The 12,918-nt window shown below is 42.3% G+C and overlaps 1 protein-coding gene across 1 annotated transcript in view; it reads right to left on the bottom strand.

Moving 5' to 3' along the window:
• The window catches only part of PRDM6 (PR/SET domain 6), a 135,611-nt gene extending 123,098 nt beyond the window's left edge, over nucleotides 1-12,513 (bottom strand). The window contains exons 1-2 of the mRNA XM_054987444.1: nucleotides 12,403-12,513; nucleotides 11,264-11,817 (exon numbers count right to left, since the gene is read on the bottom strand). Of these exons, the coding sequence (XP_054843419.1) occupies nucleotides 11,264-11,807 (544 nt within the window). The 5' untranslated portion in view covers nucleotides 11,808-11,817; nucleotides 12,403-12,513. The remainder of the gene's footprint in view (nucleotides 1-11,263; nucleotides 11,818-12,402) is intronic.
• Nucleotides 12,514-12,918: the final 405 nt, after the last annotated feature.

Here is a 12,918-nt window from a genome sequence, read left to right as displayed (position 1 = left end):
ATTGCGTTTTTTGCGCGATCTTCCAGGTTGTTATGAGCAGCGGGGAGCCGTGTGGAAACGGCCCAGTACACTAAATTTATTCTGAATAATATTTTTAGCTACAAGCATTATTCATCAACAAATATAAACACATTCGAATTTGCTGGATCCTATTAGAGCACAGAATTATCTGACAGTGCAATCCTAAACAGGGTTATACCCCTTTTAAGACCATGAGTATAACTCCACTGTAATTCCTTAGATTCCATCCCCCTTAACTTCAGAACAGTTCTGTAATAGTATTATCTGTGTTTAAATGATGGATTAAATTTTGGATAAAATCACTTTAAAATTAAATAAAACACTGTGATCCTAAAATATTTGCAAGTAACTTCAGCTGAATGAATTGGCTCTTATTTCTATCTAGAGTACAAGTCCAAATAAATGGATTAATAAAACTGAGTATTTACATTCAACCCAATTAAAATTTAAAAGCACGATTACCAATCCCACTGAATTTAAAGGAAACTGTTCTCTTTGGCTTCAAGAGATTTTGTGATCCACTGCATGGATTTAAATTTATCAGGATGAATGTAAATGTATCAATTTCAGTGAAATCTGCTCCTAAAGAAAAGTTTGCTTAGGGACACAGCTCTACGAACTAAATGCACAGCCTAGCAGTTTGTTCCACTGAAATCAATTGGGTTTCCTGATGTGTAAAGTGATTTCAAGCATTCCTTTTCCCAATATGAATATTTATTTCCCCATCAGAAATAGCTGCATTTTAAATGCATGAATGAACAGATTGAGACATTTTTATTATAACTACACTGATTAGAAAACAGCAGCACATTACCAGAGAATAAGAAGACACATGTACATGTTACAAAATACATGCTATTCAACATAGATCTATGCATGATGCAAATCTGTGTGTTTCTTTTTAAAAAGGAAAAAGGATAAACCAATGATTTTCAAAGGAAACTGGGAAAAGGCATTTTTAATTAAGATATCTGTAGACATTTTAAAAGCACAGACTGTGAAATAAAGGAATAGATAAGCAATCTATCTAGTCCTTCTTAAAGGAGAAACAGTATCATAAACCGTAATTTACTAAAATTTATTTTTTAAAATATCAGATTGTCTCTCTTCATCATTAGGTATAGGAGAATTCAGAAATTTAAAATTTTTTTCCCCTTTCTAAGTTCCTTATGAGGCTTATGGAAGCATCACTGTAATTCTGTTGCAAGTGATAGAAAGAGCCTGGGATTTTCAGAAGGGCTGTCAGGAAGGAGGACAAAACAGCCATGTGACAATGCTCTTTTTTCTACAACATAGCCCCAGTAGCCTCAGGATGAACTCTGAAACTAAATGGAATTTGCTTGTTCACTTGTATGGGTTTTTTTAAAAATCCATGCCTGTTCTCAGAAAGATCAAACTGAAAGAAGTAGTTAGAAAATATCAGGGACTGCAATAGCAACTCTAAATAAAGTTTTTAAAGTTAGTAAAAGCATTTGAACAGGGGCCATGTAGGTAATAATCTCTAACAGTCGATTAGAAAAATTAACAGTTTAAAGGTATGGAATATTTAATGTAGTAGTTTAAATAACCACAAATATTTTCAAAGAGTTCACATTACTCTTCCTTAGCTTCCCCATGTTCTGTCAATCTGAACATGGGGGGGGGGGATTTGTCATAGGAAAATTGTTAACAAGTTTTCACATATGACCTTCTTAGGAAGAAGTTGTCACTGAATTAGAGGGTTTTAGTCGATTAACTGTCTTGTTTTTTTACCAATTAATCAATTAATTAACTGGTTAAAGTAAATATAGTATCTCAATGCTCTTAAATACAATAACAGTTTCTTTCTCTCACTGAAGTGTCCATTTATTGCTTTGGAGATCAAACAAATTATATTTCCAGAACTAAAAGTTGCAGGTGGATGTAGTTCCTCCTTAACAAAAGTTTAAAATAAGAATTTACAATAACAAGTCATTAACACTAAAGAAACCACTGATAGGATAACACCTTCTATGAAAACATAAGGTCCATATATTCTATTTGCCACTAATAAAATGTATCCATGAATGGTTTCATGCATTCAGTCCTAAATTATGTAATCTAATTCTCCATCTTCCGCAAACAAAAAAAAAGTTCTAAATTATTTGACTTTAAACAGTTCAGACCCATACTTACCCATATAAAAAACTATATTAGTGAAGAAAGTTTCAAGTGGGTAGCCAGTATCTGCAGTAGAAGAGCAAGGTTTGAATCCAGTTTCACCATAGAGATCAACTAGATTTCCAGGGAATGAGCTTTTGAGAGAGAGATCTGACAAAGGAGTTTTGTCTCTCAAAGCTCATTCCCTGGAAATCTAGTTGGTCTCTATGGTGCAACTGGACTCAAATTTTGCTATATTAGTGAAGGAGATATGCAGACAGAAAACAATGTAAAACTCAGTCTACCCAACAAATTCTGATAGTAAGCATTCCTCACAAAACTCCTAAACAAAATGACTATGAAGCTTCTATGACAGCTGCCTATTTCTCCCTAAATCTGAAAGAGTTTGGCTTTTGAGCTTGTATCAGATCTAACTAACCAAAACAGTAACAGATCATTTTCATGAGTTTAAAAGCTCCTTTGAACTTACCTCATGCTATTTGTGCCATGTATGAATGCTGTTAATGCTAAACACACAGCAGATACGTTTGAAATCAAATACAAATTCTAGACAATATATATTTGTATTGCAGAATGATTTTAGCAAAAAATCTTCCCCAGCTTAGTGTCCAATGAGATCAGGCTACCACATGCCAAAATCACCCATACCAAGGTATAGCTATAGTTGTACACTCAAAAGTTACTTGAAATACGTATTTACTTATTTGAATTTTAACTCAAACTTCCAGCTCAAAATAGTTAGCAACATTTGTAATAAAAGACGACTTGCTTAAAGAGTACATAAGATGCATATCACTAAAGTACATTAAAATGCAAACAAAACAGTACCACGATGGTTGTTGTGGATTTTCCAGGCTGTGTATCCGTGGTCTTGGCGTTGTAGTTCCTGACGTTTTGCCAGCAGCTGTGGCTGGCATCTTCAGAGGTGTAGCACCAAAAGACAGAGATCTCTCAGTCTTTCGGTGCTCCACCTCTGAAGATGCCAGCCACAGCTGCTGGCGAAACGTCAGGAACTACAACGCCAAGACCACGGATACACAGCCCAGAAAATCCACAACAACCATCGTTCTCTGGCCATGAAAGCCTTCGACAATACATAAAACAGTACCACATTCAGGACAGGAGTACTACTGTCTTTCTTTAAATAAACTGGTTTACACCATTTCTCAGTAAGTTTTCAGATTAGATGTTTACCAGACCTTTGGAGGAAGAGGGGTCCTGAAATGATATCCAACCAGCAGCAGTACCTCTCAGAATGCTCCTGATATTCCTATGTAAGAAGTGTATAGGCATTATGTGCATACATATGTTTCATACGTAAGAATGAATTTGTTATATACACACATAAAACCACAAACCGCTATGGGAGTTGCCCAGTCTATTTGATATTACTCTGGACACCCCTAATTTCGCAGTGTTTTTCTCTTGGTACAGTGTCTACTTACAATTTTTCACCAAAACAAAGAAAGCAATGCCAGATCTAGATGCAAAATAGTTTGCATTTAGCACCCTGATGATTCATACCCCAACCTATCAAATAGACACACACAAATAAATAAAAACATACAACCAGGCCAGCCCAATCATAGAACCAAATTATGCAACCTGGCGCACCAAAATTCCAGGAATGTCTGCCTTAGATTTGTAAATGTCCTATAGAGTTGCTGGGACTTTGAAAAGAAGTGCAAAGAATCAAAAGCAGACTGTCCTACAAGTATATCTTTGGTTGTTGTGGGTTTTCCGGGATGTATTGCCATGGTCTTGGCATTGTAGTTCCTGCAGATCTGACACTGAGAGATCTCTGTCTTTTGGTGCTACACCTCTGAAGATGCCAGCCACAGCTGCTGGCGAAATGTCAGGAACTACAATGCCAAGACCATGGCAATACATCCCGGAAAACCCACTACAACCATTGTTCTCCGGCCGTGAAAGCCTTCGACAATACATCAAGTATATCTTTATTTATAATAATAACACACTTTGTAAACCACACAGGGTGTGGCATTATGTTGTCCTGAAGGGCGGTATATAAATCGAATGTTGTTATTTTTTTAATTTGTGTGTGTGTGTGATAGGTTGGGGGATGAATGCAAATGAGGGCACAAAACTGGTACAGAAACTCATCAACTGTTTAATATATCCTGTATTCCAGGGGCAACTGCACATAACACTAATGTGCTACATTGTAAAGGGGGTGAAGCAAAGAAATTACAGTCATTAAAATGAAAATGAGAAAACAATATCCTAAATATTATTTAATGTGCGATTTGTATGTAGTTCACCACCTAATGTGGCATGGAGGACTGTGAAAAAAGTTTCAATTAGCTGGGGCAACACAACCCTTTGGTCTAGTCCTTTGTCTAGTATGCTCAAGTGGCCTGGTCTCACTTTTATATTTTGCCCATTTATACTTATCCATGAAACATCTATTTCTTTAAAAAGTATTTTGATAAAGAAAGACATATTATAATAATCTGTAATGTGAGACCATGTAATTATCAGCAATGTGAGATCATACATAATTATGTGCAATATGAGACCATAAAGTCAAAGAAAGGAAGATATACATTGTTAAATAGTAGTACTGGGGTGGGGGAAAGGTTATAGCACTCAGAAAGTTGCACAAACCAGTACTATGAATCTACTTGCTATCCTTATTTTGTACTACTCTTTACCACTGTCAAACCATTTTTAATAAATTTGCAAAAAACTGTCCAATACTCCAACCAGACGAAACTACTTCCAGTTTAAGCGTTGTACCCGAGACCAATGAGTCACCCTTTTGCTTTATTTTTAAAAAATGGCTTGATACTGGGTACAGTCAACATTATTTCTAGTACATCTCCAAAGATACCACTACTAAAAATGACAAAACAATCCAAACTTACATTCATATATAATATTCATAGTTTTGAGTGCTTTTAGCTTGCTTGGAGTATTTAGCTTGCAGGCCCCAACAAAACATTCAAAACATTAGACTTTGGATTCTCATACAGAAGTTGCTCATGTCACATCTCAAAACATTTTTAAAACTGAGAATATTTTAAAAGTAGTCTGTGATAAAGCATAGAGATTTCATGCAAAATAATTATTTTTAAAGAAAAAATTATAAGCACCAGTCCTTTTGGCTTGACTAAAGTAACCAGCTAATAATTATATAAATTCAGCTTGTTTTTTCTTTCTAACATTTGTGGCTTTGGATGCTTTGGCCTGCTTTAAATATCTTGCTAGGAAATGCCGGGGTGGGGTGGGTGGGTTATAATAACGAACATTCTCCTTTTATTTGGTTTTTTTTTAAAGGCACACAGGGTGTCCAGCCTAGAACATGATTAAGACCCTTTTCTGAAAAAAGACCTTCCTTCCTAATCGTTATGGCTAACGGTGGCAACCAGTATCTCATTCCCTGGCGGATCCTGAAAATGAAGCCAAACTAACTGTTCAGCTCAAGCCCCTGGGGTAAAACGTAGGAACCCATATGGTGTACTGGTAAGAAAACGGCCCAAGTGGTACATCCCATCTTCTGCTTTAAGCTCCTCTAGAGAGACAATACCAGTGAGAAATCTGTTATTTTCCTTCCTGCCAAGCCCCAAAATGAAGGCTTCGTTTAAAGAGAAATGGCGCTCTCCTTCCTTCCCGCTTCTCTTGTTCATCCATTTCCCGCCCAAGCCAAGCCTCGCGCTCACCCAGCGCTCTTCAGCTGGGGCTTTGGTTGGTCGGCTTCCTTCTCGGCTGCCTGCCCCAGAGAGCTCGTTCTCCCGCGCTGGGCAAAAGCTCACAGACAGCAGCAGCAGGTGAACAGAAATCAGTCACCCGCTCCGGGGCGCATGGCAGATGCGCTGATATATTGTAGGTTATTGACTATGGAAATCTCTCCTCACCTCCTGAGCCCAGCCACCTCTCCGCTTGGTTGGCTGCTGCCTAAGCAGTAAACAGCGAGGGGGAGGGGAGAGGGAAAGACAAATCTAATTGCGGATTACCGAGATTTCTCTTAACGGGTGAGGTTAGAACGTGCAAAACTCAGTGGACTAAGGAAGGGGCCTTTTCGGCACTTTTAGTGAGGGTTGCACCCATTGGAGATCGAAGTGGGACTTCTGAATAAGGACACATATGATAGAGCTACCTATCTGATTTTTTTTCTCAGTATGAGGGCCTTATCAATTAAACTGGATTTTAGTGTTTATTCAAAACTATCTATGAACCCCGAGCAGTGCACTGGGAAAAGACCTTTCTTTTTTTGTTCCACATGCTCAAGGCACTCCACTGACTGCATTTTTCAGCAAATGAAAGCCGACAGGCAGCCCAAACATTTGGAATGACACGGTCCTGCTCCTGCGACCTCAATACACTTTCCTGATAGTAAGCCCCATTGAATGAAACATGACTTACTTATGAGTAGGCCTTTTCAGCCTAAGAGGCTCAGAGACAGTCCTCTTAGCCCCTTTTTTTCCCTTGAGGGGGAGACTCTCCCGCCTACACAAATATTTCAGTTGCTCTCCGCTTTTGTAGAAAGCCTTGTGACTGTGAGTGGGATTATTATCATTTATTATTATTATTATTCCATCACGTGTATGAATAAATGAAATTAAATCTGGTGTCAGGTATCAGAAGGTTAGGAGAATATTGTGTGTAGATAAACCTTGCCACCCCCTGCCCCTGGGAGAGCCCCATATACAATGTGGAGATGATGAATGGGCTTTGGGAGAGGAGATCGAAGCGAGGGCCGCATCGCCTCCACTCTCTCCTACAAAACCATAGGGCAATTAATTGTGCCTTGTCCCCTCATCCTTCATCTCCTTGTGGCATATATCGATGGAGATTACTGCTGATGGACCATTTTATCACCTTAAATAAACAGTCACCACCTTTTCTAACCTCAATCTAATATATGGGCTGCGAGCTGCTCTCTTTAAGGGTGCTACTGCTAGGGGAATCTAATAGCTAAATCATAGGCGTTAGTGGCAATTTGGGAAAATACAAATTTTAAAACTAAAAGGCAAGGCTTCCTGCCACACTTTAGCAGAATGTCGCAGCCAAAATATCCTTGCCGAGTCGATTGGATAGAACAGGCTGTGCAACCAACTATCTTAGATGCCACTTTAGTTTTACACCGTTTTAGAGGCATAATGATGCTTCAGGACAGTGACATAGAAATCTCCCTGGGAATGCAGGGTTCTTGCGCTTCCACTTCAGAAGTCTGCCTGGACTTCAAGAATATGCAAGGGGCTCTGGCAGCATACTCCAGATTAAACGTCCCAGTTTCCACTATTTAGCTTCCAGACATGAGTGGTGGAAGCAGGGGCATCCTCCAGGAACAAATAAAAGGCTTTAAGAGATAATTAGTATACATTTAGTTACCTTGATGGAAATAAATTACAGTAGAGATTTACAGTGAAATCCTAAGCATATGGGCTTAGACTGAAGTAACTGTGTTTAGGATTTTACTGCTAGTCTTGAGTAATTTCTTTCAGCATGGTTGTAATAGCCTTCCACAAATACTTCCCTAAAACCAGGACCATTTCACCCAAGCCTCTTTTGCAGTATTTATCCGGGACAGAAATTTAAATGTGCAGTTTTGAAATGGAATGTAGAGTCTGCTCAACGGTGCAACGGTCACTACAGAACTGGAAAAAAAGGTTTATTTGTTCAGGGCTGTAGGTGTGAATCAATGCAAAACTACCATATATATCAGCAATATATCAGTCCTGATGCGTTTGATTGTGGTGATTTCCTAGTTACAAACGGCTCATCTTGTAACAATCGCATAAATCACTTTGATCGTTTCAAAAACAAAATGAGAATAATTTCAATTTTGCTTTGAAAATCGATTCATAGGAAGTAACTATTGAATATTAACCTCAAAATAATCTATATAAATGATTGAGCGGGCTAAAAGATATGCAGACCAATCCTGTGCATGCTTACTCGGAAGTAAAATTCATTATGCTTAACAGAGTTTATTCCCAATTTAACGAGCATGTTACAACTAAACATACAATGAGGTACTGCAATGATGTTTTAATCTTTATACGTTATACATAACAAGTTGTTATAGCTGTTCTCCACCATCATCATGGGCAGTGACATTCAATCGAATAATTTAAAGCAAGGACATGTTAAAAGACTAAAGTAAGGGTCATGTTTCTTTGTTTCATTTCCAGACAGCAATATGACATTATTATAGTCATCCTCATCATTAGCTGTCAGGTGAAAGAATGTGCTGACTGGGTGTTCGTTACTGCAACAAAGTTAATTATAATTTAAAATCATGACATGTATTAGGATTGCTCGCCTCTAAATTGAACAATTTTTACTGGAATTCCATTTTTGCATTTCAATTATGCCCAAGCATTTGAACCTGCAAATCCTCAGTTGGGAAATGAAATCCATAGAAATCCGTGCTCGAACTAACTCCCAAATAAAGGTACTTAGGTGCACAAGCAGGCATCCCATAACTTGTCTTTGCTAGATTGTAGGGAACAATTCCCAGCGACTTTCAAAATATGGAGGCCTGATTTCTGCTTCCCTCGACCCCAGGTGCTGAGGGGACTTATCTTTGTTCTCTGAGGATCAAGTTAAGGCTGGAGGGGGGAGAGAAGCTAAAATCACCAAGAGCTCCTTGTTTTGAGAGGATCATTCTCTCCCCACCCCCACCCCCATAAATTGCTGTCTCTCGGGGAAGGAACTTCAGGATGCTGATTAGATTTTGTTAAAAGTTGTAGGCGGTTTCACAACTCCCTTCAGTCTGGAATGGAACGCATCACTTGTGAATGCTTTTAAGGCGGGTACATTGTAGCCAATGGGTACAGCGGAATTAGAGACACTTGAATTGAGAGGGGGGAGACATATGAAAAGGATCTCAAATTCACACTGATCTTCTTTAGCCTCTCCTTGAAACTCTCGTCTCTGCTAACACCGCCTACACAGCTCCGCTACAGAGCCTTGGGGGGAAGCAGCGATCGTCGGGAAACTAACTAAACAGCATAGATTTCTGTCATCTTTTGCCTCTCCAGCGAAGTACAACCTGTTCCCCCATTCCGATCATTCTGACTCTGCTGGGCTGAGAAGTTTGGGACCGAGAAGTTACCCGCAGATTGGTTCAATGTCTCGGCTCGACCAAACACTCAGCTTCAAAGGAATTAGGGGGAAAGTCAGTTCCACTAAAATATATTGGAGCTCCTTCCAAGGAAACATGGGCAAGTGGGTGCCATCTGTTTGGATCCAGGTACTCCGCTTAACTGAGCCTCCCTCCAACATGGTTGAAATCACTTTTGGTCTTACACTCGGACTTATTTTGTTGGATGGTGACCTTCACCTCTTTTGCAAATATGTTACTCCTGCGGCTTTTACCCCGATAGATCACGTGGTGCATGTTCCAAGCCGCTTTTGTGCAAGCAACGCCTAACTTTACAATCCCCGTTTTGAACGCTGGGCAGGGAGCGGATCCCTGGAAATCCAGCTTATTCCTAAAACCTGCTGTTTCTGAAGTCGCTTCTTGTTTTCTTCTTTGCTCTGTGTAACCCCTTTGGAGTAAAGCGAACAGGCGATTGAGCTAATTTCCAAGTCTATTAATTTATGAGCCAGTCATTTGAGATCAAGTTCTTTGCGCTGGAGAAAAAAGGAACTGCTTTGCCTGTAGACGAAACAGAGGGACGCGAATGCACCGCTAAAAAGTCAGACAAACCCTAACCCCCAAACTCAACAACTCTTTCAGAAGGATCGTAAAAGTTAAAAAGATCGATGCTAAATACATGTGTTCCGCCAAGAAATTTAGGATTACAGTTTTCTTCTATCAGTGCAATTAATGTAGTTACATTATCACTGATGTGGGGAAAGAAATTCTAGTAATAGTCTCTTCAAAACTCAATTAAACCACATTTCAGTTTTAGATTGCTAGTCCACCTATACTTCGGTTTAAAGCCATTTTGCAAGACAATTCAAGTACCTGTTCTACAGGTCTATAGGACAGAAACCTATCCAAATGCATTTTACCCTGCTGGTTTTGATGGATCGGTTGGATCACTTAAGATAGTCTGTACTCTAAATTAATATTCAGATTGAACTAGATTGAGGAGTTGCTATGCTTCTTAAGAAAATTTACCCAGCTTTAAAAAACAACAGACACAGAGAGAAAGAGAGATGGGTATGTAGTTAATATCCACTGTTCTGCATATTACTATTACTACAAATAATTTCAGAGTTCCTTGATGTTTTTTAAAGATATTTGAACTGAACTTTTACCATACAGACATACACATACAAACGAAGTGCAAAACTAGATTCTGTCAAAATCTGAACTAGTCTGAAAAAAAATACATCTTACAGGACCCGGACAAGTAAATGTGGGCCGCTTCCTAAGAAACATTCTGAAATCCCCTGCAGCACATTGGGTTTGACACTCAATTAGGTATCTGACATTTATACTTCTGAAAACAAACTTCTTAGGAAACGCTCGTGCTCCGCTTTAACTCTAGAAAGACAAACCCAGTGGCATGGCGCTATTGATGTTAACAAGGGCAGAAAGGTAAAGGATATTTCCAAAGAGACCAGAAACTTTTCTTGTTTGCCGGTCCTTTACATTTTAGTTTTCTATACAGCTCAGTAGGAGAGACAGAGCGAAAGAGAGCTTTGAAAACTCTCTTTACAGTAAAGTGCCTGAAAAATAAGTATTTGGTAAGACACCTGTCATCATTCAGTCCCATTATAGTGAGATTGTTTTCAGTTTAGTCTTTCACCTTTTTGCTTGGCAACAAGTCCCATTGAGTTCAGTGGAGCTTACATCCAAGGAAATGTTTTAACTACTGATCGGAAGTAAGTTCCGCAGCAGTAAATGGAGCATACTGGAAAGAGAATGTGATCAAAGACTGCAAGTTAAGCGTTTTGAGGTATCTAAATGCGCCATCTACACGTTTCGGGATCCAGTACGTGGGGTTAAAGTAAGGTGAGATGTTTACCCGTGATTTAACCCTGTGGCGCTCACTTACAGCCACGGGGTTTCAAAGCATCCTCAGATACTTGGGTAACTCTCGAGCACTTTCTGCTTCCTCCATCGCAAAACTTTAACGCCCTGCCGCGCGAAAGGGAAGATTGCCTAAGTGGTACATACGATTATTGGGGTCCCCGGTATGTTGGTTGAGAGGGATGATTTCCATGCGCTGCTGCCCATACAGGTAATAGTCCAACTCTTCGGCGGTGCAGCGAAACCTGGTCGTCAGCCGCTCGGGGCACTTCGCTACGCCGCTGCTGCCGCCGCTGCCGCCTCCTCCCAAGTCCTTGGTCGGCAGCAGGGAGATCGGAGCTCCGGTAGGGGACTCGGAGCTCTGGATCGGTCCAAAGACAGGGATCTGAGCCACTGGCAGCGAGGTCAAGCTGGCCAGGGAAGCGGCGGCGCAGGAAGACGGGGCGGAAGAAGGGGTGGAGGAGGAGGAGGAGGAGGAAGAAGAAGAAGAAGCCGATGAGAGAGGGGCTGGCAGCTGGCGTAGACTGTCAGGCGGAGGGTCGACGGATCGGTCCGTCGCCTGGAGGTGGCCTAGCAGCCCAGCGCCACCTTTGAGCTGAGTGCTGTGAGGGAAAAGCTGCTGCCAATGTTGGAGGTAAGCAGGATCCACCTTGAGGAACGCCGATCCGCCCGGATCGCCTGGCTTCAGCATCTCTGCACGCCTGGAGAAAAGAAAGGGAAAGGGGGGAAACGGGGGAGAGGGAGAGAGAGAGGTGACGACCGGTTCCCTCCCAGCTGGGTTGCGAGAGCAGCAGAGCCCTAAGGCAGCCGAGAGCGGGCAATGTTTTGCAGAGTTTCCCGCTCTGAGCTAAGAGGAGTCTCTCCGCGAGCATGTGCCGCACAGAACAAGATCCAAAGTTTCTAGGCAGCAGGAAAGCCGGCGGGGGGGGGGGGGGGGGCGGGACTCGCCGCGTGGTTGACATCGCCTCTCCTCCCTGCACGGCTGCAAAACAGCTTTCTCTCTCTTGGCCCTTTTCTTCCTCCACAACGGCCATGGACCACCGCAGTCCGCTCACCCGGCGCCGCCAAGTTCCTCCCAAGTCGTAAACCCCCAAACTCTCTGCAACCACGGGAAGCGCACCCCTAGTGAGCGATCGTGCCACTTTCCCCCACGCCAGCCCGGGCGTGCTGCGAAGCAACTTCAGAAGACCGCGGACGCCGAAGGGGCAAGAGAATCTCAACGCGACCCCCCCCCCCCCCGCCGCCAGACAGAAGGGGCTCGGCAAGGCTTCCCTCCCTCGTCTTACCTGAACCTACGCGGGCCTGGACGAGGGACAAAATCCCGCTCTCCCCTGAAGATCCAGAGCCTTGGGGAAGGGGAGCGATCTGCTTTCGGACAACCTGAGACCAGCGCTGGGGGTTGTGGGGAGAGGCGGCGCTGGCTGGCTGGCTGTGGCTGTGGCTGTGGCAGGAGCGGCGGGGCTCTGCTTGCGCTCAGCGCTCTGGCAGCCGCTGGCCTAGACACGTGGGTTTTACGACAGCACCAAACTCCAGTGTGTGTGTGAGAGAGGGAGAGGGAGTGTGAGGAGGGGGCTGAAGCAGAGCGACGGGTCTGGGGGTGAGCGCTTAGCAGCCCCTCCACCCCGCCCCGCATCCTAAACAGGAGGGGATACTCAGTAGTCGCTCTCATGGCTTGCGCGGAGGAATCGTTGGTTTCTGAGCTCGAAAGAGGGCGGAGAAGCAGTTCGGGCAAGGCGAGACCTTGCCGGAGCCAACCCGCGCGTTTCGGCGCTCGATGGATCTGCCGCGTGTGCCGGGCGCTC

This window comes from Eublepharis macularius, chromosome 8 (genome assembly GCF_028583425.1).
Source record: "Eublepharis macularius isolate TG4126 chromosome 8, MPM_Emac_v1.0, whole genome shotgun sequence".
NCBI classification, from domain to species: Eukaryota; Metazoa; Chordata; class Lepidosauria; order Squamata; family Eublepharidae; genus Eublepharis; species Eublepharis macularius.
Note: the sequence above shows the minus strand (reverse complement) of the source record. Positions and strands in the feature narration are given on the sequence as shown.